The sequence below is a fragment of the Petaurus breviceps genome, unplaced genomic scaffold (assembly GCF_028583685.1).
Source record: "Petaurus breviceps papuanus isolate PSGF00001 unplaced genomic scaffold, PetGlider_PUasm1.0 689, whole genome shotgun sequence".
In the NCBI taxonomy this organism is placed as follows: domain Eukaryota; kingdom Metazoa; phylum Chordata; class Mammalia; order Diprotodontia; family Petauridae; genus Petaurus; species Petaurus breviceps.
This window is the reverse complement of record NW_027186458.1, coordinates 8,772,352-8,789,558: the sequence shown is the minus strand read 5'-3', so window position 1 is coordinate 8,789,558 and position 17,207 is coordinate 8,772,352. Positions and strand designations below refer to the sequence as shown.

Below are 17,207 nucleotides of genomic sequence, written 5' to 3'. Positions count from 1 at the left end.
AAAACCCCTTGAATTTCCTCATACCGTCCTGATTTCAAAGCAGAGCCTTAGAATCACAGTAGGGGTTCTTCACTCCCATGGGCCCCAAGACCTTGTTCCCAACAACACAAAAGGGTAAAAAAACCCAGTGCTAGACTAGGCATCCTCTCTGGGCATGACCATGGAAGACCCCTGAGAACTCTCTTGGGTCACTACTGTTCAGGAACTCCCTCCCACTTATCAAAGTCCTTCACAGAGTGCAGTGGGTGCCCCAGGATGAATGAAGACAACGCCTCAGGCTGATTCTAACGAGGGCAGCAAACAGGGCTGCTGACTGGACACCAGCCGGCAGCACAGTGAAGCTCCGGAGGCTTTTTCAGAGGACTCCTGTACACGAGGTCATTCAGAGCCAAGTGCTGCATTTTACTTTAGTCTCCATTCAACATCGTATGAAGGAGATTCCGTCTGCCGAGAACTTTCTTGTCATCCAGCAAGGCAGGCAGTCCTCCTGTTAGGGTGTGAGCTTCCTGAGAGCAGGAACTCGCCCCCCTTCCCTCCCCAGGGCAGCGCAATAAATGCTGTTGATCATTCCATCTGAAAATGTGGTCAGGGGCCCCTTTGAAGCCTTCATCTATGTGGGAGGATGTCTAGCAGATCCCTCAAAGCTGCCATGCATGGTGGGCCTGGCTGGCCTGTCAGCTCTGACTCTGCCACATGGCACCTGGGTCTTGCCCACAACAGCAGCAGGAGGCCTTGTCGTGTGTGCTGGATAAGATCCGGTCTGGGTTATCTACAGAGCTGCCTCTTTGACAAGTCAAAAGGAAGCAAGGTGAGCCTGAAGAGCCCTTATGGTTCCTAACGAAGCCCTACAGACTTTCTGGGATGGCTGGGGGCCCATCACCTTAGCTTCTTGGTCTTTGCTACTCTCAGAGGTCTGCTGTGGCCACATGGAGGGGGGGATGATGGGGCCCGTCTTTCTGTCTCTGACCTAAGTGGGAGGGGGTGGGGGGATATGCCCAGCCATGCAATCCAGGTCATCTTGGTCACCACCTTAGCCGGTTCTAAAGGGCTTCCCAGAAGGGCAGCGCATGAGCATGCCACCCTCTACGCCTACGTCACTCACTGACCATGCGGCTGTTAATAATCTGGACCCCTTCTCTAGACAGAAGTCTGTGTTCTCTGATCACTCAGCTGCTGGTCTGGGGCTTGACGCATTTGTGTTAGTTACCCATGTGTCCTAGAGAGCAGCCTCTGATCAGAGCCGACTGATCTCAAAGAATCTTCCCCCATTGTCTTTATATCTTGATTGCAGTGATTTTGTCTATGCAGAAACTCTCCAATTTCACTTAATAAAAACGATCTGCTTTTTAACTTTGGTGATGCTCCTGCCCTTCAGCTAAGGACTCACCCCTCGGCCGAGCAGTGATGGCCACCTTGACCTTGCTCCCTCCACATTCTTATGGTCTGACCTTCAGGATTCGGGTCAGAGATGCATGCTGAGTTTATGGTGGTGCGTGGGATGAAGCTGCTAGTCAATAGTCAAACCAATTTCTGCCAGACTCTCTTCCAGTTTTCTTGCAATTCTTGTCACAGAAGTTCTGCAGACAACACTTTTTGAGGCTCATCCAATATCAGGTTATTGGACACAATTATTCCCGAGTCTCCCTTTTCTGGTTTGTTTCACTGCTGTCAATCAAGCTCCTCTGAGCGTCACTGCTGGGTGGAGGGTTCGTCTGTGAGTGTTCTCCCTTCATGTCACCTGTTTTCTGGGTCACCTAGACCATTTATCTTCCAAGTGAATCTTCTTCTCTTGTCTAACTTTGTGACGTAGTCATTTGGGCAGCACGGTCATTCTTATCACACTGGCACGGGCCAAGCAGGGACACATTTTCTCTTCAGCATTTTGTAACCCTCTAAACAGGTCTTAAGTGTGCCTTGTTGGACGGACTCCCAGAATTCTTATGGGAAGTCATTCTCACTCATTCTCTCTGCCACTGCTGTACAGAAAAGCCATGGACTTTTTTATTGGTTTGCTCTGTATGCTGAGCTCTTACTGAAGCTATTATTAACTGTCTCAAGGTTCTTTGCTGATCCTCTTGTAATTCTGCAATGGAATATTATTGTGCTGTAAAAAAGGGCAGAGACTCACATGAAGACCCGGGACATGGTGCAAAGAGAAGTTACGCAGACCTAGCAAAACACACAATGACTCCCACAAGGTCAAAGGAAAGCACAAAACACCCAGACTGAAAGCTAGGGGATCAGAATGACCCGACTTGGCCCCAGAGAAGACACACGTCCTCGCCCTCTGCCCAAGGCATGGAGGCTACTTGTCAGGGCCAAGGTGTGCTTGGCTAGCTTCTCTGAAGTGTTTCCATCCTTTGTTACCAGAAACGACTTTCTGGACAGGGAGGGAGAAGGAGGAAAATTTTTAAGTGAAAGTGATATTAAAACAAAGACTATCACTAAAATTTTTCTGAAAAATATAAACGTATGACCTCTTAGAGAGACGGCATGGCAAAGCAGAGCCAAGAACTGGAAGGAGCCACACTAAGAATGAGAAATGAGAAGACTGGTGCCTAAGTTAAAGGCCAGGCATGTTCCCCCCTGCAGGGGCTGGCACCCGGACAGGAAAGCCCATCGTGGGGCTCCTCAGCACCCAGGGGAGACCCCTGAAGGCGGCGTGTGCTTCCCCCGACCTGGCTCACTTCTGATCCACCAAGGCTCCTGATAGGAATGGCGATGCTGCCATCTGCAGGTCAGACGGTGCCCACACCTGCCTGGCTGCTCCCGGGACGGATGCCAGAAGGGGAGGCCGTGGCGATGACGTTGCCCAGCTTCCCGAGCCCGGGCCGAGCAGCTGAGTCGTGTGCTGGTGCCCTGTGACCTCCATCTTCCACTCAGTTACTTTCACATTTACATAAAGGAGAAGGCCCACGGTAAGGGGCTCACACACAGAACCCCGTGACAGCAGAAGATACAGAGAAGCAGGGACAGATGCAGGGAGCGCGCCAAGATAAGGTGCTGCCCGTGAGCAAGCCCTACAGCCACCACGCAGCGGTCCAAAGAGGAGACGCAGCTACCAAGAGCAAGCACGCGCCTCCCGCTTCTACATAGAGCGTCAAGAAGGCAGATCTCTGGATGCTGTCCATGCCTACTCGTCAGTGGGGGGGATCTTTCTCCTTTTCTCTTTTTCTTCAAAACATTCTTTGTTACATCATATGGTTCTCTGGGGAGAAATCTGGGCAATGACAGCACTGATAAAAGCTTTCTGTGAAAAATGGAAATGCTAGGGGCGGCTAGGTGGCTCAGTGAGTAGAGCACCGGCCCTGGAGTCAGGAGGACCTGGGTTCAAATCCAGCCTCAGACACTTAATACTTACTAGCCGTGTGACCTTGGGCAAGTCACTTAACCCCAACTGCCCTCCAAATAGCAAAAAAAAAAAAAAGAAAAATGGAAATGCTTGCTATGCTATATAGAAAGGAAGACACATTTGTTTATCTAAATACCTGGATGAATGCTGCACTGTAAATAAGGGAATGGAGGAGAAGAGTAGGGAGGGGCGATGCACAACGCGGAGATGCTTCTCTACGTCTGACGCAGCCTGTCTTTCTAGTTATTGCACTGGCACCAAATAGCAAAGTTCTGGGGTTTTTTTCTTTTTGGAGGGCAATTGGGGCTAAAGTGACTTGCCCAAGGTCACATGGCTAGTTTTTGTGTTAAGTGTCTGAGGCCGCATTTGAACTCGGGTCCTTCTGACTCCAGGGCCGGTGCTCCACTCACTGCGTCACCTAGACACCCGAAATATCAAGTTTCTGCTAATAAAATTTGATTTGCTTTTCAAAATTCTGTATCAGGAACAAAAAAATATTCTGCCTGATGGAATGTGTATTATAGGTGTCTCAGTGCAGACAATCCTTTTGCCTTCGGATCATCCAAGTACTTTGTGTGGGACAAGACACAGTCACGAGTGGGATCTTGAGAACCATTACTGTGTAATCTGGGAATGGCGCACTCTACCAACACAGCACAATCCCTCCCTTCCCTGCCAAAGACCCTCCTCCTCCTCATCATATTAAGGACTTCAATGAAAACAGGGACCCAACCGTCTAGACTTGAATGAGGGAGCAGGACATAGGTCAGCAGAACACACGACCCCACAACTGAACATGTGAGCACCCCAAGGAGCCTGAAGGTCGGGCACAGGGACCCCTCACTTGTCCCCACAAAGGTGAGAAATAACTAAGGACTACGGTTCTTTGGGAAAATCGTCATGTTCATTAAAGCACTCCTATTCTAACGCTGACTCCTGACTCACCCTAGATACCATCATCATCCCTGCATGCCAGCCAGCAATCTGATTTTCTGTTAATTATCAGAGTATTGCAATCCTTGTTGTAATCAGACCGCTAAAACTAAAGTGATAGAGAAGTCACTCTTGTGACAAAAGAGATTTGGAAGTGAAGTCCAAAAGAGATCTGGGTTTGAACCCCGCTTCTCTATGTGAGGCTCTGTGGCCTCACAGAGACACCACTCGGCATAGATGGTGCCACCTGGGGAGCTAGCTGGGGGCCGTGAGCACTTCCACAACTTGACCCTTAGCCATCAGGCAAGTGACATGACCACAAGTGGTCACAACCACCGGGCGTGAAGCCTTGAGACACATACATCCGGCAGCCGGAGCTGCATCTGTCTGGGACGATGCCCACTGCTAACTTACCTTCATCCACGGTGAACTGGCAGCTCTTGTCATTGAAAAAGAGGATCTTCTTCTTGTCAGGACGCGTGACAAAGATGATCTGGTCCCCTAAGGCCTGTGATTGACAAAGACAGAGAAGTGACTCCCCAGTGCATGCACAGCAGCTGGGGGAGCACGCTGAGCTCCAATCCCAAGGCACCCCATGCTGATCATCACCCCCAACACCCTGTGTGTGCAAAGCTGACAAGGCTGGCAATCACACCAGTCAGGAGGGGGTGATGACAGCTAGAGCCCAAAGGCCAGCCAGGGTGTGGAGCCCGGGGACCAAGGGAGCCCCAGCAGTCTGGGACCCCCCTGGACAAACAAGGGATATGAGCAGAGACATAACACAGCTCCTGGGTTACTAACAGCAAAGAGAACACTGCCTGAGGCTCTGAGGCCCACTCTAGAGACTACTGTGTTTGATCAGTGCCCAAGGCAGCCTGAACCCAGGTCTCCCCTCATGAGCCCAAGCCCAGGCTTTCTTCCACAATCTCTGAGAAGAAATTCCGAGAGCTCCCCCCTCTGAAATTCATAAGACTGTACGGTGATGTAGGTCAGTCTCTGCATGCTTCAGTCACAGCACACACACCAGAAAGCAGCTCTGTGAAATCACCCCCAGAGAACAGCATGCCTGCCAGGGGGAACTCCCCTTGGGTCAGGAGCATTTTGAAAGCTCCATGACCTTCGAGGGCTGGGGGACAGAGACCTTGTCCCCTGAGTGGCCAAAGTGGTCATTTCCCACGTGGCCCTTCACCTCGTGCTGGACCAGACACTATTCCCTTGGCCTGAACTAATCAGCGACACCTTTCCCCCGGAGGTTGCAAGCCCCTCAGAGGCCTTCGGAGGCAGGGGGGGGGGGGGGGGGGGGGGGCCAAGGGAAGCCACAGCAGGAGGGCTTTGGTGGAGAACTGCCCTGGGAGCTACTCAAGATCAAAGTGAACAGTTAAGGCCAGTTTCCAAACCTGAGAGGCCGGAGCCCTCCTGCTCTGAGGCAGAGGCCTTGGGCTCCAGTCTCAGCCCCACTCCCTTGGAGAGGCAAATTCCCCTTTCTGGGCCTCCATTCGTCCTGCGATAGAGGCGGCCAGGACTCCAAGGTCCTGATGCCGCTCACCCACATCTGGGGTTTTCTTGGCAGAGACACTTCCCCAGCTCACTTTACAGATGACGAAACTGAGGCACACAGCATGGGTCACATAGCCGAGGCTGGATCTGAGCTTGGGAGGTCCCTATTCAGACATTCTAGAGCAGCATGATGAGAACACGCAGCCTCCAGGAGGGCAGGAGCTGGCAGCGCTGCAGGGTGGGTGGGGGTGCCAAGGGCGCCACAGCTCTCACCAACAGCGACCCCTGCCAAACTCTCTCCATCTCATCTCCTGAATTCACAGCTAGATGCTTGAGGAGTTTCCTAGAAAAACCTGCCACAGCTCGTTCCTCTCCTAAACCTCCCAGCCGATTAGCTGTCTCTGCTGGGTCTGTGACTGTGACGCTTTTGCAGGTCAGGAGCAATTTGGGTGCAGGCAGACGGTCACCTGTGGCATTCTGCGTCCAGAGCCGGTGCTTGGGACAACCTCCAACGGGGGCCCCGAGGCGTCCCTAAGCACCCCCAGCATCCCCAGAGGCTTCCTGCAGAGAAGCCCCAAGCCCCAGGGCAAAGCTGGACCAAGAAACTCAGAAGGGCCAGAGCGAGTCCTGGGGCTACAGACCTGGTCTGCTCCCTTCCCACCTCCACTGCAGACGGCGCCAACCTTCAAAGTCTTCCCAGGCTTTTCTAAACCAACCACCAAGAGGAATGCCTCCCGATCACAGACCACAACTTGCTCAGCCCTTGCCCAAGTGATGGGCACCTCCTCCACTTCCCCTTGGGTCGCTCCCCTCAGAAAGAGCTGCTCTAGATACTTCGGTACATCTGAGCCCTTTTCCTCTGCCGTCTTTGGGGTACAGACCTAGGAGGGTGTTGCTGGGCCAGACTCTGCAGTCTCACAGCCCTCTGGGCACAGTTCCGATGCTGTTTTCCAGAATGGACATACCAGTTCACGGCTCCACCAGCAATGCACTGGTGTCTCTGTTTTTCCCCATCCCCTCCACTTTCCTTTGCTGTCATGTTGGCCATCTGGTGGGTGTGAGCTGGACCCTCAGAATTGTTTTAATGTGCATTTCTCTATCAGTGATTTACAACAGATTGATGACTTAGATTTCTTTCTCTGAAAATTACCTGTTCATATCCTCTGACCACTTATCAACTGAATGATTTGTATTTTTATAAATTTGACTCACCTCCCTATACATCAAGTATCATTTTGATCACTGAAAAAGATTCAAGGCCCCCACAGTGCCCACAAGATAAAGCCTAAGTTTGTGGCCTTCTCCTCTACCTGTCTGTGTTCCCCCAGGGCTCCTGTGTATGAATTTGAATTCTAGCCAAACTGGTCTATCTAAACCTTACTCCCCTGCCTGGCCAGTGTGATCCACCCACTCAGAGTAATGTAAACAAGGGCTTCCTCTGGCCAAGAACAAACACCCCCTCCCCCCAGGACTGAGAGGCCTGGGCTCTCATTCTGACCATTAGCACATTCTAGTCAGCTTGGGTCAAGAGGCAACTCTGCGTGCACTGCAGGCCTGGTGCACAGGGCATTATCAGGGTTCTGGCATGTAGCACCATCGCCAGAACAGCCCCTGCTCCCCCCAGACTCCGGGCTCTTTCCATGGAAGGGTGTTTACAATCCTAAAAACCTGAGCCCCCTCCATCCCTGGAAACCAAACACCCGTTCATCCCACAGTTACCTTGATGGCCTTCTGGGCATTGGGCAGCCCCTCCTCGATGTCTTCTAGGAGGATTCCTCCCAAGCCTCTCTGGTCGTGCTTGTCGAGGAGCCGCAGCAAGGCCTTCTTATCTTTCAGGTTGTACTTGGGCTTGAAGGCGTACTTCCCATCTACCACCTCAATCTTGGGGTTGTTGACTAGCGCCTGTAACAGGGAGAGAGCATGAGGAGGTGCAGTGGATACACCGCCATTCAATGGCAGACTGCCCGCCACCGTCACTGCCTGGCAGCCGATTCTGAGAACGCTGCCCGTGTCCATGTCCATTAGGAAAGGGTGAAACATCCTCAGGAACACTGAGGGCCACCGGGAGGCATTTCTCACCCCTCCTCTCCCACAAAGGAGGATGCTGATCTCACACAGACGCTAAAAGTATGGAAAGCATGACCCTGGGATGCACGACTAGTCAGGCAGTCTGTCCTAGCTGGAGTCAACTGGTGAAAACCCTGGGAGGAGCAGAGCTCCTGGGATCTCACTGATGGGGACGCTCCCCCAATCGTGCAGACCGCAATCCCACCTCATCATCCAATTTAGCAACGAATTCATTTAAATTTCAGACTCTGCAGTCAGATATTGTCGCTGGACGCCACACTCTCATTTAAGGCCACGTCTATCTTTGTGTCAGGGTCAGCAGGTAGGGAGTGGTCCTTGGAGCACTCTATCACCTGTTCCTTCTCCAACACTGGATCAGGTGTTCAGAAATTCAATTTTACTTTGTTTTCAGTTCCAGACTCTTCCCCTTCCCCACCTCCTCCCTCACCCATAAGAAAGCAAGAGATACAAAGGCCATTACAAATACATATAGTCAAGCCAACAGATTCCTGCCTCAGACACTCCTTCCCCCCTCCTGCCCCAAAAGAAAGAGATGTGCTTCAGTCTACACCGAGGCCCCCAGTTCTCTCTGCAGGTGGTCAGCATTCAACATGAGTCCTTTAGACTTGTGGCGGGTCACTGTGTGGATCAGTTACTGAGCCTTTCCAAGCCAATTCTCTTCATCACACTGCGGTTTTGGTCCTCCCAGATCTGCTCACTTCACTACTTTGCATCAGTTCATACAGGTCTTCCCAGGTTTCTCTGAAGCAATCCCTTCGTTAATTTTTTATGGCACAATAGTATTCTATCACAACCACGTGCCACAACTCGCTCAGCCATTCCCCAATGGATGGGTGTCCCCTCAATTTCCAGTTCTTGGCCGCCACAAATACTTTTGCAGCCATAGGCCCCTCCCTCTTTCTTTGATCCCTCTGGGATACAGACTTAGTAGCGGCATTGTAGGATCAAAGGCCCTGCAGCGTTTCAGCCCTCTGAGCCTAGTTCCAACTCGCCCTCCAGAATGGTCAGACCCACTCACAGCTCTACCAACAGCGTGGTAGTGTCCCTACTTTCCCTCAGCTCTTCTAGCACGTCATTTCAGCCAATCTGATGGATGTGAGGTGGTACTTCCGAGTTGTTTTAATTTGTCTAATTTAATCTAATTTATGTGACTTAGGGCATTTCTTAAGATATGACTACTGATAGCTTTGAATTCTTCCTCTGAAAATTGCCTATTCATATCCTTTGACCGTTTATCAATTGCAGAATGGCCCATTTTGCCTGTACATTTGAATCTGTTCTCTATGAGTCTTTGCAATGAGGCCATTACCAGAGAAGCTTACTGAAAAGATTCCCCCCCCGCCCCCCAGTTTCCTGCTTTTCTTCTAATTTTAGATGTATTGGGTTTTTATACAAACCTTTTCTAATTATACGTAATCAAAGATGAATCCTTCTGCCTCTAGTTCAACCATGAACTCTTCCCTTTCCCACAGCTCTGACAACAATGTCTTCTGTGTTCCACTAACTGGCTCATGATGTCACCCTTTACAGTAAAGTCATGCGCCCATTTTGAGTTTATCTTGCACATGCACTGTGAAATGCTGGTGATGCCTAGTTTCTGCCAGCCTTCTTTCCAGTTTTCCCAGCAGTTCTTGCCTCCAAAGCTGGGATCTTTGGGTTTATCAACACCAAGGCTACTGAGGCCATTTACTTCTGCGTGTTTTTGCCCCATCGGCTCCAATGATCAGCCACTCCTTTTGTTATCCAGGGCCAAACTGTCTTGATGATGATGGTTCTTAACAGACTTTGAGATCTCCTTTGCATTTCTTTTCATTAATTCTCAATAGTCTTGACCTTCGGTTTTATGAATTCTGTTATTAATATTTCTAGTAATTCTTTGGTATGGCCCTGAGTAAGTAAATTAATTTAGGCAGCACTGTCACTTTCATCACATTGGTTTGGCTTAGCCATGAACAATTAGTATTTCTCCCTCCAATTCTTCAGATGTCTTTATTTGTGTGAAGAGATTTGTAACTGTGTTTATACAGCTCCTGGAGGGTCTTGGTAGGTAGACTCCCAAGTGCTGTATACTTTCTACAGTTATTTCAAATGGAATTTCTCTTTCCATCTCTTTCTGTTGGGTTTGTCGGTAATAAAAAGAAATGGTGATTGTCTGTTGTCTGTGTGGGATTATCCGACATCTGATAACTTTGCTGAAGTTACTGATTGTTTGATTAGATTTTTACTTGACTTTCTAGGGGTCTGTAAACATACCATCATATCATCTGCAAAAAGTGACAGTTTTGTTAATTCACTGTCTAGTTTTATTCCTTCAATTTCTTTGTCTTGTTTTTTTGCTCTCTATATGTATGTACCCACATATATTACTTCTTTTACAATGCTGAATAATGATGATAATGGACATCTTTGCTCCACCCTTGATCTTAATGTTAAAGTTTACCCCATTACAGAGGTATGCTTACTTACCATTTTAAGGAAAGCTTTGTCTACTGTTTTCTAGTGTTATTAACAGTAATGCATATTGTATTTCGTCAAAAGCTTTGTTCATATCTATTGACATAATTATGTTTTTTGTTTTTATAATATAATAAATTATGTTTATAATTTTCCTAATACTGAATCAGCTCTGAATTCCTAGTATAAATCCAGCTAGTCCATAGTGTATGATTTTGGTGAGAGACACTGTTATAGCCTTGCTACCAATTTATTTTAAAATTTCTATCATTTTCATTAGGGAAACTGGTCAATAGTTTTCTGTTTTAACTCTTCCCTCATTTAGGTACCAAGACAATATTTGTACCATAAATATAATTTGGTAGGCCTCTTTCACCTATTTTTTTTTAAATGTTTACATAGTATAAGAACTGTTTTTTACATGTTTGGTAGAATTTACTTGTAAATCTGTCTGGTCCTGAGTTTTGTTTTGGTAGGGAGCTCATTTATGGTTTAATTTCTTTTTCCAAGATAGGGCTATTTAAAATATTCTATTTACTGTTCTGTTAAATCTGGGTACTTCTATATTTTTGTAAACATTCATCCATTTCACTTAGATTGTAAGTTATATTGGCATATAGATGGGCAAAATAGTTTCTAATTATTTTTATTTCCTCTTCATTGGTTGTTAATTTGCTTTTTCATTTTTGATATGAGTAATCTGGTTATCTTCTTTCCTTGATTTTCAGGACTTCTATTTTGGTGTTTAATTGAGGGATCTTAACTTGACTGTTTTTCTACTATTTTAATTGTATACCCAGTTCACTGGTCTGCTTTTTCTCTCCTTTGTTAATGTAAGCATTTAGAGATATAAATTTTCCCCTAAGTATTACTTTGGCTGTATCCCACAAATTTTGGAATTTTTTTTCGTTACTATCTTTAATGAAATTATTATTTCTTTGATTTGTTTTTGGACTCATATACTCTTTAGGAAGATACATTCAATATTTGCTTTTCCTAATACTGACATATAATAATATAATAACGACTTATGAAAAAGGCTGAGAAAAAGTGAGTAGATCTTTGATAAATGGACATTTTAAAGAAGGTTTTTTTAAGCCTTCACATATGATCTCTATTTGTGAAGGGGTCATACTCAGCTGAGAAATAGGTACAATCCTTTCTATTCCTATTCAATACTCTCCAGAGCAGGCAGATTAAGCTACATATGAGAGAGTTAAATTGAGGTTCCCTATTAGTATAGTTTTATTGCCTCTATCTTCTTGTAATTAAATTAAGTTTTCCTTTAAAAATTTACAAGCTATGTCATTTTGGTGCATGTGTTCACTATTATTAATTCACTTTCAATGGTATATTTTAGCAAAATGCAGTTTCCCTGTTTATCTCTTTTAATTAGGCCTATTTTTGCTTTGTCTGAAATTATGACTGCTATCCCTGGCTCTTTTTACTTCAAGTGAAACATAATAAATTCTGTTCCTGTTCCTTCTTTTAACTCTGTGTCTCTTGTAAACAAAATATTGCTAAATTCTAGTTTCTGATCCATTCTACCCTCTTCCATTTTATGGATGAGTTAATCATATTTGCAGTTATAATTTCTAACTGCATTCCCTCCATTTTATTCTCTTATACTTGCCCTTCCTTTTTCCCCTGTCCCCTCTTTAGGAATCTGCTTTACTTTTGACTGCTGCCTCCCTTCATCTACCCTTCCTCTGTCATGCCCCCCTTTTCCCTTTACCTCTTTCCTTCCCATTTCCTTGCTGGTAAGATACATTTCTGCGTCTGAATGTGTACCTATGAGGATTGTCTCTTCTTAATCAGTTCAGATGAGAGTGAGGCTTAAGCGTCTTCTTCTCCCAACTTAGTTTTCTCCTTTTCCTATCTATTTCTCTCTGGATGTCACATTTACATGCAGTCTTCCTTTCCCTCCCCCTTCTCAGTATGTTCCTCTCCCGCTCCCATTCCTTTTTACTTCTGATGTCATCTAAACACAAAAGAATTATACTCCTATTTTTTATTTAATCAGACTCACTCTACGCCTCTGGTGATGAAAAAGCTCTGAGGAGACACATGCATCATCTCCCCATCTAAGAAAGCAAGAAGTCTTAACCTTGTTTAATCCCTTAAAAATTCTCCCTTTTTAGGCTTCCTTGAGTCCTGTGTTTGAATGTCAAATTTTCTATTCGGCTTTGGTCTTCTCATCAGGAATGCTTGGAAGTCCTTGATTTCACTGAATAGACATTCTCCTCTTGGAGAAGCATACTCTGTTCTGCTGAGTAGGTTATTATTGGCTGCAGAAGCCTAGATCCTGGGTTTTCAGGAATATCACAGCCTAAGTTCTCTGCTCTTTGCACTGGAGGACACTCAACTTTGTGTGACCCTGACTGTGGCTCAATGCCAGAACTGCTTCTTCTTGGTTGCTGGGAGCAGCTTTTCCTTGACCTAGGAGCTCCAGGTTTGGGCTGTATTTCTGGTAACTTTCACTTTGAGGTTTGTTTCAGGGGCAGCTGGTGCATTCTTTAAATTTCTACTTTATCCTTTGGTTCTAAGAGATCTAGGCAATTTTATGATTTCTTGAAATATGATGTCTAGATTCTCATGGCTTTTGTGAAGTTCAGGGATTCTTAAGACTCTCTCTCCTCAATATGTTTTCCAGGTCAGTTGTTTTCCTGTGACATATTTCACATTTTATTCCATTTTTCATCCTTTACACTTTATTATTTCTTTGTTTTCTTCAAATGCTTTATTAACTTCTGATTTACATCATTCATTTCTCCCAGATTTTTAGTTTTTCCCCTACCCACTGCCCCAAAACAGCAGTCCCACAGGATATCCCCTCCTCCAATCTGCTCTCTCCCATATTTTCTCCCATATCCCTTTCGACTTTTCCAGTGGATCTCTATGCCCCAGTGGCCTGTATATCTTATTTCCCAATTACATGTAAAATAGTTTTAATGATAGTATGTGTGTGTATATATATATATATATATATATATATATATATATATATGTATATATACATTTAAACATTTGATTTTAAAACTTTGAATTCCAGATTCATTCCCTTCCTCCCTTGTCACCCACCCTTACTGGGAAGATAAGCAGTTTGGTATAGGTTGTACATGTGTGGCTAATGCAAAACATTAACATAGTAGATATATTGTAAAAGACTGACTGTATTTCCCTCCCTTTTATCCCACCTCCCACTTGTTCTATTCTCTACTTTGATCCCGTCCCTTTTCAAAAGTGGGTGCTTCCAACTTCCCTCCCCCCCAGCCTGCCCACCCTTCCATCAACCCCCCTCTGATCCCCTTCCCCCCTACTCTCCTGTAGGGTGAGATACCCTATTTAGTGTATATTTCATTCCCTCAAGCCAAATTCAATGGGAATAAGGTTGACCCATTCCCCTTTGCCTTCCTATTCCTCCCCTCCATTGTACCCATTTTCCCTTGCCTATTCTATATGAGATAATTTACCCCATTCTGTCTCTCCCCATCTCCTCTCATTATATTCCTCTCTCACCTCTTTATTTCATCTTTTAAGTATCATCCCTTCCTGTTAAATTGGTCTTGTGCCCTCTATCTATGTATACCTGTAAACATATATACACACATTCACATGTATTCATATGACCATAAACCCTCATATATAGACATATACATATACATATATTTCTATTCCCTTCAACTACTGAGAAAAGTTTCATCAGTTACAATTATTGTTTTTTCATGTAGGAATGTTAATAGTTCAACTTTGATAAGTTCCTTATGTTTTCTTTTCCCTGTTTACCTTCTCATGCTTCCCTTGCTTCTTGTATCTGAATGTCAAATTTTCTAGTCAACTCTGGTTTTTTTAACAAGAATGCTTGAAAGTCCTCTATACCACTGAATGACTGTATTTTCCCCTGAAACATGATAGTCAGTTTTGCTGGGTAGGTGACTCTTGGTTTTAATCTCAGCTCCTTTGCCCTCCAGAATATCATATTCTAAGCCCTTCGATTCCTCAGTGTAGAAGCTGCCAGATCCTGGGTTATCCTGATTGTGTTTCCACGATATTCAAATTGTTTCTTCCTGGCTGCTTGTAATATTCTCTCCTTAATCTGGGAATTCTGGACCCTGGCTGTAATACTCCTAGGAGTTTTCTTTTTGGGATCTTTTTCAGAGGGTGATCGGTGGATTCTTTCAAACTCTATTTTGCCTTCTGGTTCTAAAACATCAGGGCAGTTTTCTTTGAGAACTTCCTGGAGGATGATTTCTAGGTTCTTACTTTGATCACGGCTTTCAGGAAGTCCAATAATTTTTAAATGATCTCTCCTGGATCTATTTTCCAGGTCAGTGTTTTTTCCCATGAGATATTTCACATTGCCTTCTGTTCTTTTATTTGTTTAGATCTGTTTAACAGCATCCTGATTTCTCATAAAGTCGTTATCTTCCATTTGCTCCAATGTAATTCTGAAGCAATGATTCTCCTCATTGAGCTTTGGAGATTCTTTTTCGATCGGGCAAATTCGACTTTTTAAGGCATTCTTCTCCTCATTGCCTTTTTGAGCCTCTTTTGCCATTTGAGTTCGTCTATTTTTTAAGGTGTTATTTTCCTCAGTCAAGCTGTTGACTCTCATTTCGTAATTTTCTTGCATCGTTCTCATTTCTCTTCCCAATTTTTCCTCCACTTCTCTTATCTGCTTCTTAAGGTCCTCTATGGCCTGTAACCAGCTTGTATTTTCCTTTGAAGCTTTTGGTGCAGGAGTTCTGACTTCACTGTCTTCCTCCTTTTCCATGCTTTGCTCCTTTTTGTCCCCAGAATAGGAGTCTAATGTTGGAAATCTTCTGTCTGCTTTGTTTCCTTTGCCTGCTCATGTCGCCCCTCAGTCACTTGAACCCTGGGCTTTTTGCCACAGTAGGACTCTGCCACCAGACAGGGGAGCTTTCATCCCAAACGCTGGGGTTTTCTCAGCTGCCCAAAGTATCAGATGGGTGCCCTCTCTGAGGCCTCCACATGCTCTGGCAAGCTGGACACACATCCCAGGATCTCCACCCTAGACTGCAATCCAGATCCAAGCAGGTTAAAGCAAGAGCGATTACCCCTCAGACTGGTGCTTGGTCCCCCTCCACTTTGCAGGCCAGGAGCTGAAGCTACCACGTGGCGCTGGTTGGCATCTCAGTGGCTTCTCTCCCTGGGGGCAAAAGCCACGCACTCCCACTTACTGGGTCCCAAAGTCCAGACTGCACTGACCTCTCACTCTGTCCTTAGCATCTATGTGTTGATAAATCTGGAAACAGCCACAGCTGCTGCTGTTCTGGAGTCCCTCTGGCCAGCGGGCTGGTCAGGCCCGCCCTGGGCTAAAGCCTCGGCATGGGGCTGGGCTCGGCTCCCAGAGTGCGGTGCTGGCTGATTCCTGCCGGCCTGCCGGGCTGTCCTCAGTGGGAGGTTAGCTTCTCTGTCTCATTTTGTGGGTTCTGAAGCTCCAAAGTTTGTTTAGAGTCTCCTTTTTACATGGATTGGGGAAGGTGGAAGCTGGGGCCGTGGGGAGGTCCTGCTTCTATTCTGCCATCTTGACTCTGCCCCACTTTATTATTTCTTGATGTCACATGAAGCCATTAGCTTCCATATGGCCAATTTTAACTCTGCAGGAGTTCTTTTCTTCAGTAAGGTGCTTCTATCTCTTTTTCTAAGTTAGTCTTTCTCTTTTACTATTTTTTTTTTTGGAGGGGGTGCCCAAGGTCACACGGCTAGTGTTAAGTGTCCGAGGTCGGATTTGAATGCAGGTTCTCCTGACTGCAGGGCTGGGGCTCTATTCACTGTGCCACCTACCCGTCTTTTCCTACTTTCTCCCCTACATCTTGCCGTTTCCCTCATTCTTTTCTCTATTGCTCTGGTTTGGTTTTAAACATCACTTTTTAGTTTATTCTCTAATTCTTCTAGGAATTCTTACTGGATTTGTGTCCAAGCTGCATTTTGCTTCTGAGGCTCTGCACAGTTTTTCCAATTATTCTCTGTCATGTTTGTTTCCTGAACTTCCCTGTCCCCATGACAGCTCTTCATGGCAGGGCTCTGTCTGGGTTTGCTCACTCTAGCTGTGCATTTATCAGACCTCTACTTACTTTTTCTCAGCCTTTCTCATTAAGTCTTTACTATGTTATTATATGTCACATCACTGTAGCATATACAGGCTCTATGACAGCATTATAGCTCAAGACTTAATAAACTGAAGATTCCATGAGAACTGAAGACAACTTCGATATGTATTTACCTATAAACTAATAACCTTTGAAATGCACCCCCAGAGAAAAACCTACAACATTTATTTCCAGGAAAAAAGCAAAAATTTGTACCAAGAATCACCATTGGGTCATGTCAAAGACCCCCCATATCTGTTTCTGACTTTTCTTATAACCCTGCTCCACTCACCTCAGACATCAGCCATTGTTTCTGCTTGAGCCCTATGTCCAAATGCTGGGTTTCATCCAAAATTTCTTCTAGAGTCAGAGGGTGGGTGTCCCCTCTCTGGTGTCGGGTCTGAAGGGACAGAGAAAAGAAAACAGCTTTTAAGTGCCTGACATATTCAACAAGAGCCTCTGCTGGGCTTTGTTCACCAACTCCAAAACAGCCTGTTCCCTTTACTCATCTAACTCGTCAGGATTTGCTGACTGCCTATACCCACATCACAGCCATGAGAGATGTCTGCCTAGGGAAGTGAACAATGAGGCTGCAAAAATTAAAAAAAAAAAAAAAGACATCGAGACACAGGGAAAAAGTAAACTGCTCAGTCTTTGACCACAGAGTGAAAGACCCTTCACAATTTCTAAAAGTTAACTGAATGAATGAGAAAATTGGAATGAGTATAGACTTGAGGTCAGAGATACTGGGATGAAATCAGGGCTAGTGT

General features: G+C 45.7%; 1 protein-coding gene across 1 annotated transcript in view; it reads right to left on the bottom strand.

Annotated features, from left to right (window-relative positions):
* The window catches only part of GTF2E2 (general transcription factor IIE subunit 2), a 68,786-nt gene that overhangs the window by 9,396 nt on the left and 42,183 nt on the right, over positions 1-17,207 (bottom strand). Inside the window, exons 4-6 of the mRNA XM_069104946.1 lie at positions 16,730-16,837; positions 7,502-7,684; positions 4,700-4,793 (exon numbers count right to left, since the gene is read on the bottom strand). Coding sequence (XP_068961047.1) covers positions 4,700-4,793; positions 7,502-7,684; positions 16,730-16,837 — 385 coding nt within the window. The remainder of the gene's footprint in view (positions 1-4,699; positions 4,794-7,501; positions 7,685-16,729; positions 16,838-17,207) is intronic.